Source organism: Trematomus bernacchii, unplaced genomic scaffold, assembly GCF_902827165.1.
Source record: "Trematomus bernacchii unplaced genomic scaffold, fTreBer1.1, whole genome shotgun sequence".
Lineage (NCBI taxonomy): Eukaryota > Metazoa > Chordata > Actinopteri > Perciformes > Nototheniidae > Trematomus > Trematomus bernacchii.
This window is the reverse complement of record NW_022987608.1, coordinates 2,495,791-2,505,644: the sequence shown is the minus strand read 5'-3', so window position 1 is coordinate 2,505,644 and position 9,854 is coordinate 2,495,791. Positions and strand designations below refer to the sequence as shown.

General features: G+C 39.1%; 1 protein-coding gene across 1 annotated transcript; it reads left to right on the top strand.

The window, feature by feature from the left end:
• The first annotated feature begins 5,750 nt into the window (after nucleotides 1-5,750).
• On the top strand, nucleotides 5,751-9,649 carry LOC117483314 (transmembrane protein 229A). Its single transcript, XM_034131604.1, has one exon. The coding sequence runs from the start codon at nucleotides 5,870-5,872 to the stop codon at nucleotides 6,938-6,940; it is 1,071 nt and encodes a 356-aa protein (XP_033987495.1). The 5' UTR covers nucleotides 5,751-5,869; the 3' UTR covers nucleotides 6,941-9,649.
• The last annotated feature ends 205 nt before the right edge of the window (nucleotides 9,650-9,854 follow it).

The following is a 9,854-nucleotide window of genomic DNA, read 5'->3' as shown; positions in this document are numbered from 1 at the left end:
AAACAAGCTACAACATGCAATACCTTGGAAAATGCCGTTTAATACTTTTTAATAGCCTTAATTTTCGCTAAATTGATTGATCAATTTTTAATACTTTTTAAGACCCCGCGGACACCATGGTATAGTAAATTGTAAGAATAGTATACACATAAGACGGATATAAAAAACAAGAGTATAAACAGTATGAGCAGTATTGAAGGGTAAAACACTATAAACAGTAGTATAGAAATGGAGTACACTATGATCGTTTTTAAACTATAGCTACAGTAGATACAGCAGGAGTTTTATTGTTGACATCTATTCAGAAACAGTACTACCACATGAGGATATGATTAGTTTGAGTGGCTCCCGCCCACAAGAGTTGCACAATAACTTTGTGACATAATTCGTATCTGAATTACAAATCTGTTTTTCTCATTTAACTCTTTCAAATAATGAATATTTTGTCAGGGACTCTATGTCCTCTGAGAAATTAAATTGCAATATACTGTAGCACAGTAATACAAAGGGATCCAATATATGAGTCAGCGCTGACCTCTTCTATCTCTCTCACTGAATCAAATTATATTGGAAACAGATTATTATCCGAAACCCCCAAGGTTAACTCCGTCTGATTCATAATTCCCACGTTATTTGAATACCTTGTTTTAAACTTACTTGCAATATGAGAGAACATGTTTATGAACACAGAAGGTGGTTGTTTTATACAGCTTGCAGTTAAAAGATGGTATATGGTATAAAATAAAATGGACATTTATTAATCCCTGAAGGAACATTCACGTGTCATAACAGCAACAGTATGTGTCTAAAGCAGGGGTGTCAAACTCAAGGTCCGGGGGGCCAAATCCGGCCCGCCACTTCATTTCATGTGGCCCGCCAGAGCTTGCAAAGAATATAAAATGTTTATTATACGGTTACATGCCACTTTACAGAGGCACGTTGCCCATACACTACATGTCCCACAATGCATCTCGTTTTGTGACATGCGCACTGAAGAGACTTGCAATTATTTGCCCTGGACTTCTGCTTTCCGACGTAGTTAATTACCCCATCCGATAATAATCTAATTCAGAGGCAATAATGTAATATAATACATTATATATATTATTTATTTATATTACAACCGGCCCTTTGAGTGCAACCATAATGTTAATGTGGCCCGCGATGAAATTGAGTTTGACATCCCTGGTCTAAGGTATACATTAATGAACAGTAATATATATTTGTAATGGTCAAGACAATGAAGTGAATTAGATTTGATCTGAAAATGTCCTTTCAATTGCAGAGGATAGGCATGCAGTGTGTATAGATTAGACAAACATATAGTTAAATTACAGTATTTACATTCAGTATGGACACATTTTTGATAGATTGTTAGAAATAAAGCACAATTGTGACTACTCAGGCCAGTAGTACTCAACTTGTACCGTTTTTCAACTCTAAAATAAGCTTTATTACTCAATATTCCAGGAGAAACTGTTCCAAGTTTATTATCTATCACTTTTATAATCTTATTTATAGTGCAGATTAAAGTGGATTGGAGATTGAGAAAATGTAATGCAGCAATTTAACAGGTGAAGACACACGTTCACCCGCACACAAACACACTCACACGCGCACACACACACTTACCAAACATTTCCTTCTCCCTTCTGTTCGTCAGTAAATAGTAATTAAACTTCCCTACCGTCCCTTTTCCCGTTTCTGTAGTGCGACCATAGGTGCACAGTCTGCACACGTGTCGGTTCTACATGTATTTAAACGATTTAAACATACATTAAACTCACGTGGTTTACACTTACATGAATGGCAGTGAACGGCAGATTCGTCTCTCCAGGTAGAATTTATTTTTGAAAATACCGAGGAGCGTCATTTCCGTCACTTAAATGGGTTTTCCTCGTGCAATCATGAGGTCACGTGAGAGCATTTATTATTTTTTCTGTTTGTTAATGATGAATGCTGATTAATTGTTATAATAAATAACCAAGGTTCATAGTTTTCATAGTTCAAAGGTTTTATTGTTGAGTTTTGCATTACATATTAAGTCACAGGTTCCTCCAACAGTGCAACATAAATATATATAAGACATTAAAAAAACATTACATTACATTTCATTTAGCTAACGCTTTTATCCAAAGCGACTTACAAAAAGTGCATTCGACCAGGAAGATACAAACTTGAAGAAAACAGAATCATATAAGTACATCAGGTTTCATAGAGCCAAACCATTTCAAGTGCTACTCAACTGGCTTTAGATAAGCCAGTCCTTTATTAGTATATAAGTGCTTTGATAGCAATTTTATTGCTCGAAGTGGAGTCGAAAGAGATGAGTTTTCAGTCTGCGCCGGAAGATGTGTAAGCTTTCTGCTGTCCTGATGTCAATGGGGAGTTCATTCCACCATTTTGGAGCCAGGATAGCAAACCCACATGTTTTTGCTGATGGGAACTTGGGTCCCCCTCGCAGTGCGGGTGCAGCGAGCCGTTTGGTTGATGCAGAGCGGAGTGCACGTGCTGGGGTGTATGATTTAACCATGTCCTGGATCTGGATGTAGGAAGGGCCAGATCCATTCACAGCATGGTACGCAAGTACAAAACAATATACATAAATAAAAATAGTGCAAGCTCAAGAGTTGTTATGGTGTGATAAATACATGTTTATTCCTGAAGTGGTTTATTAAAATCTTGCATTTCTCTGATGTATTTGTAAGGAGGGAGCAGAAAATGCTTTTACCGTATAAATTGTATTTCCTTATTGAAGAAATTGGTTTATTTAATAACTATTTTTCATGTTTTTCAAACTGTAAATATGTTTGATTTTGCACTTTTGTAAATGAATCCTTTGAGCACAATTTGTTTCAGGCTGATGTGTGCAGAAGTGATTTTAATTGGTTAAACCGTGCACAGACACGCTGTTATCTCTGTGGCTCAGAAAGACCTGAGATATCTCTATTTGCACCCCCACATTTGTCCTGATAACACAAATACACACAGAGAAACATTTGGACACACAAAGCTGCATGCTAGAGTATGCTGACACTCACACAGCCCTCACAAAATGCAAAGAAATATTGTGAATATACTGAGAAACCTTTAAAGACTGTTTAGTTATAATAAAAACTCAAATAAACTCAAACTGCAAACACTTTGCATTCAGGAAAAACCAAGAAACCCCCTAGTCTGAACCCAAGTTAGAGCTGAACCTTTAAGATACATTGTAAGAAGAACTTGTACTTATTATTTACAGCTCATAACAACAATGCATCAATAGAAAGATAGTAACAGGAAACCCATTAGGGAAGTGGTTGGAGACATTGTGGCAGGGCTGCATCTCCTCCATTAATTCATCAACAACCAAATCTTCTTCACTTTGCTCATTACTGTTGGAAAAATATCACTCGTCACCGGCTTGAGCTTCAATAATCAGGATCCATGTATTTATTATCTTGCAAGAATGGAAGTAGTCATCACATACAGAACATTTGGTACAACTAGTTCCTGAACAGTGTCCTTCACATGCTGATATACAAGAGAAGGAGTTACACAGTCACAAGATGGAGGAATACCGGTTCAAAGCAGTATTCTGTGTTTAGTTCAGATTAAGACCCACGTCAGAAATGATCATGCTTGTCATATGTCTATCTCCATAGAGGCTGAATCATCATGTTAATCACATAGCTATCATATGCCTAAAACAGTCCTGATGCTCTTCTAGGTAATCATACATCCTGTCATGTACACAGCTACAGTTGGGATACCTTTGTTAGCATGTTACTCTGATATTGGAAGAGTACATTCAGTATTTTCCCAATAATTAACATACACTTACATAAAAGGCCATCTATCTATGTTTCATCTTTTATCACGCAGGATAGTCTATACTTCCTCTTGTAACAGTGAACATCCTGATGAGTTGATGGATTAATGAAGGCCTGCTGCATTAACAAATGGCTCTTCTGATGGCCCGTATTGTTCTGATATTACAGCAGAGTGTTCTGATGTAATTATAATTAGTGAGTCGTAATTAAACAGCGTCAGGACGTCGCAGGGGAACTTGAGTTTTATTAATAACCCTGTCAGAGCCTCACTGTCCCATCTCCACCACAGAAATACAGCTGCACCACCTCCTCCATCATTTACCCTCCTGTGCTGCCTTCAGGGGCTGCTGGAAATTTGGAAACTTTGTTCGTGTGATGCAAAAAACACACAGCACAAAGTGACTGTGATGACCTCAGCACATTGAAACGTGTATGCAAATATCGAACTTGTTTCTATTGGCACACCTTTAGTCAACTTCTAAATATGTTTGCCTTGAGGCATTTTACATTTTTATTCACTATAGCTGCCACGCTGTTTATTAATTTTGACAATAATAGTTTGCCATTTATTTTGTTTTGAATGACGACATATGATTATTGGTGGGTGAAGTATTCAGATCTTGTATGAGTAAAATTAGAAGTACCAGAGTGTAAGAATACTCTGTTACAAGTAAAAGTACAAAAGTATTGGCATCAAAATATACTTAAAGTACCAAAAGTAAAAGTATTCATTGTGCAGATTGGTCCATTTCAGAATAATATATATGATATGTTTTATAATGATTGATCATTAAAGTGTTCTCAAAGCTGGTAAAGGTGCAGCCAGTTTGAATGGCTTTGCATACTGCAGGGTAGCTTGTGAATTTACTCCAGGTGGAACTAAAGTCTGATTTAACACTTGATTATATTTCACATCATTCATCCACATCTGTAAAGTAACTAAAGGTATTAAATACATGTAGTGGAGACAAAGTACACCATTTACCTCTGAATTGTAGTGCGGTAGAAGTACAAAGTAGCAAAGAATTGAAATACTCAAGTCCCTCAAAATTGTACTTCAGTATAATACTTGAGTAAATGTACTTAGTTACTTTCCACCACTGCGTATGACTTATGAATACACATCATTAGTTAAGGTTAAGGTTTCACTCTTGCATACAGATCAACGGTTGGTGTGCTTGCAAAAGTGTGGCAGTGTGCCCATAAAGGAGGGGAGGAGAAGACTGGCTGTAAACAATACATGACTCACCCAGTGTCACGTGTGAGGAGACAGTTTGTGCTGATCAGTGGTGTGAACTAGATTTACTCAAGAACTGTACTTAGGTACAAGAGGTATTTGTACTAACTTGAGTATTTTTGATTGATTGCGACTGTGTACTTCTACTACACTAAATATCAGAGGTAGTTAGTGCACTTGTACTCCACTACATTTATTTAATAACTTTAGTTACTTTGCAGATATAGATTAATGATGTGAAAAATAATCTACACTTAAATCAGACTTTAGTTACACCTGGATTAAATTCACAAGCTACCCTGCAGTATACAAAGTCAATAAAACTAGCTGCACCTTGTACTTTTACAGAGTATTCCTTCACTCTGGTGCTTTTGCTTAAATATAAGATCTGAGTACTTGACCCACTTCTAGTCATATGTCGTCATTCAAAACAAAAACATTAGCAAACTATCATGGTCAACATAAATAAACAATGTGGCAGACAGCTGGTAAAAAATTGGAAAATTAAAACGCCTCAAGGCAAACGTCTTTGAACTAAATGTAAGATACTTAATGTGTACAGATAGAAACAAAGTGAGATGTTTGCAGGTTTACATGTTACTGTGAGAAGCACTGACTGAAATTTGAACCAAACGTTTGTTGTCCAGTTGCTTTCTCAAGCTGGTGTTTACAAATAAACGTGTTTTTCCACGAGGTACGTGAACGCAGCCATGCGGTGTAGGAGATGCTTGCAGCCGGCCAGCCGCAGCTCTGCAGCGGAACACAGACAACAATGTGTAGGAAGGAAGCTGAACCTCTGAACAACAAGTGACTGATCATGGCCAGAGACGGTGCTCGGAACCGAGCAGCAGACCCTGATCCCGGGGGCCTGACACCGGTAAAGATGCCCTGCAGACAGAAACCATCCGGAGGGGCAGGGGACGCGGAGGGGTCTCTGCGGGAGCTGCCTCGATGGATGCGGCTTTACTTCTACGGGATGCACGGCGTGACTCTGGATGTCCTGCTCTCGTCGCTGCAGGGGTTTTTAAACCACAGAGACCCCAAACTGGTGGGCTTCTCCTCCCCGTATCTGTGCGTCATGCATTCACTGACCCACTTCGCGCTGGAGAAGATCTTCTCACAGAAGAGGTGTTTCCGAGATCGGCCTGTGGTCTTCCATCTGGTTTTCTACCCCTCCATCTACATCGGGCTGCAGATCCTCATCGGGAACATCAACACCCTGACGGAGCAGGTGAGGGTGGTGTCCGGCACGCAGCTGGTGGTGCATTACATCCTGGCTCTGTATTTTGGACTGGTGTTCCACAGAGGGCTGTCAAAGCTGAGGTTGCACACCCCCTGCACCCCAGACCCTGCATGCAAACCCAGCCTGGTGGACAGAGGTCATGATCCCCTTCAAGGTCTGCCAGGCTTTGTGCGTTTCCTGTTCTTTGGGATGCACGGCTTTCTGGATGAGGTGGTCTTCACCTCTGTTTTTAACCTGGTGGAGAAGTCTGACCGGACCCTGAGTGGCCACACGTCCCTGTGGTCCTTCCTGATGTACGGCAGCTGCAGCTTCCTGGTGGAGAAGCTCTACTTCCACCTGCACTTCAGGAGAGGCTGGGGCCCGTGGCGGAGGCTCCCCTTCTACGTCTGCTTCATCTACGCCTGGGAGTTCTCCTGGGGCCTGGTCCTCCGGCAGTTCGGAGCCTGCTCCTGGGACTACTCCCACTACCCCTACAACTTCATGGGCCTCATCACGCTGCTGTACCTGCCGGGCTGGGTTGGCATCAGCCTGTATCAGGACGTGCTCTCCAACGCCCTGCTGAGGGTCAAGTGCACCAAAGATGTGACCGGTCTGAGCGAGGGCAATGGAGAGGTCAACGGTCAACTGGAGAAAAAAATACTGTAAATGTGTATTTTTTTATGTTTAACTCAAGGGAAAGTCTTGCAGACATTGGACTAACAGAGATTAATAAAGAAAATAGGGACATAGGTTTCAATATTATTCGATATGTCTGGATCCAAAACACAGGTCAAACACAACTAACCCTGAACTGCTCACCTATCTGTTTACATTCAGATGACCTACTGCCATTTTTATCTGTCCGATGTAAAATATAGTTGTAATATTAATATTTTAACAATTTTCAGGACTTTGGTAGTGTGACTTTTCAGTGACAGACTTGCCATCTTATACATAACATGCATTATGGCAGGTCTAGTTTGAGTTTGATATGTCATTTTAACATTAGCATGCTTTAACTGGTTTTCATATCTGCATGCTAAAAGTAGAAATAACATCAGGAAGGTTTACAGATTAAGACATTAGAAAAGCCGTAAGACTCATAAACAACACAATTTGTTTTTAATCTAATACCTTTTTTCACTCATCATATGACCCTGGATTGCATGGCAACTATGAGAGTATATAAACCCAGCAGGCCTAATATATGTAGCATGGACACCTGTGGCTGAGAGGATAAGAGGAGCGATGAAGTGAGATTTTAATGTGAATCTTTTATAAACCAAACGTTACTCTGCTGCAGTGCCTTCCTGTGCAAACAGACTCAAACAAACAAGGCTTGGTGTCCATGAGGCTCCACATTTTTATATAAAAAGCACCGCAGTGTTTTCAAAATTGTTATTATAGAAATATTCTAACCTTAAGCATTAAACAATTTCCCAATTTGGGATCAATAAAGTACGATCTATCTATCTATCTAATGAGGGTACATTTGTTCCATTATCAAAACACACCAACATAATGCACATTTAACTACAGCTGTTCTATATTCAACACAAACAAATGCATATTCAATCTAAATTCTTTGTCAGTGTAACATGAACTAAGTGTAGTGCAGACACATTTTAAATCAAGAAGTACTTTTTTTTTTGGTTAAATATTCCCTAAATAAAGCATATTCTGACCTCCACATATGCTTTACAGTGGTTTTATGCCTTAAGAAACTATAATCAGTACCTTGCACTGTGACTAAACAAAATGTGGTAAATCTTAGCAAACATGTCTACTCTATACAACTCCCTTTGTTGGGTAAGTAAACATTATTTGGAGTTTGCATAGCGAGCACCTGAACCTGTTTTATTCAGATTTGTATTAGTCATTTAGAAAGACACTCCTTGATCCTTTCTTTAACATTCACACTGTTTTGTTACCATTTTCTAAAAGTTTAGATAAGCTCTTGATTTGCCAGATGCAAAATGGGGTTCAGTAACCCTTGTAAAATAAGGTAATGAGTTTGTTTATTAAATAATCAAATTGCATTTTGTATGCAAATAATTGGAAGGGTAATTGGTACACCATACACTTTATTTTATTAATAAAAAGGTGTTAACATGTTTAAACGTCAGAAATTATAGAAATAGCACTGAAGGTTAACAGCATTTCAATCAGGAGAGACGGTTTTGATGTAAGAATACATTTTGCCAGGAATACACAAATGAATGTAATGCTGTTTTGGCGATTAGGCCCCGTAGTGCAGGAGTATCATTCGGGAGGGGAAAACTCTGATCCCCCCGGGGTCTAGACACTGGTGGTGGTGGAATGGATAGTTGGGTTCGGTCTGAAGGGGAGTGGCTTAGCTTGACCCTGGATTCGGAGGGACAGGAGGTGAAAAAAGGGGTGGAGGAGGGTTGCGTTGAGTCACCTGAAATGACAGCTGACAGAGGGGGGAGAGCAAATTTAACAGGGTTAGCGGAGAGCTATGATAGGCTTGTGAGAATAGAGCAAAGTGATTGGTTAAGCTGGGGAGCGACGCCCCCGATCACTTATTGAGAGGAGAGAGAGTAGTAACGTAGCATAGTAAATGAATGAGTAAAGAGGGTCTTCCTGGTTGAACTTGCGCTGAGCTCCATTAGTTTGGCGTTATAGTTTTTTTGTCCAACCTGGCAGCTATAGAGGTTCTTAAACATATGCGTTCACTAAACCAGAGTGAAGGACTTTGTAGATCTTTAAGATTTTCATGGCTAACGGACTTTAATTATACTTTACTTTGTGCTGTGTCACCCACCAATTTAAAAAAAAGACCACAATGTTTTTAGAAGAGTTGACTCGCAATGGCATATATTGTACGACTTTACAACTGAATTAAAAAAATCCTTTTGCACGACTGGCATTCATTCATTCCTTTACTGTAATGTTAGCAAATAGCATTTACGTTATTCAACAGGGGTTTTAGTCTTTTTTGAACAGTCACTTTCATAGGCAAGCAATCTCATTTTGAACATATTTGAGCTCAGGCAGGAAACAAGTACACAAACAACATGAGAGGTAATGTTGGCCTACGCCTGTAGAACACACAAGTCATTTCCTGGTACACGCAAAATGTATTGTGTGTGTTATCTTTCATTACTGCTTCCTTGCTAAGATATGAAAATGAAAGAAACCAAGACAATTCAACAAAAAGGGAAGTTTTTCTGATGACTCACTGTTGCATCACACAAAGCCTGCAGTGGTTAAAATATGTTTGCATTACCAATTATGTATCAACCTCTCATCTCTTTCTCAAAACCACCTTGGAGGTTATCTTTTAACACAAGCAAACAAGTGAACCCAGACTCCCAGAGAACACCATCAACACACCAATGACGTACAGTATCTGAGTGATTCTACAATTTAGGGTACATTCCATGTCCATTGATTTCCATTGATGATAATTATAATTATTCTAACTATTTTCTTCAAAAATATCATATTTTGCCTATTATTGGAAAGCATGTTATAATATCACACAAACATTATGTGTATCCTATGCTTTATTTAGCTTGAAATGTGTCATGATGTTCTTAAATTGTCAGTTTTTGCT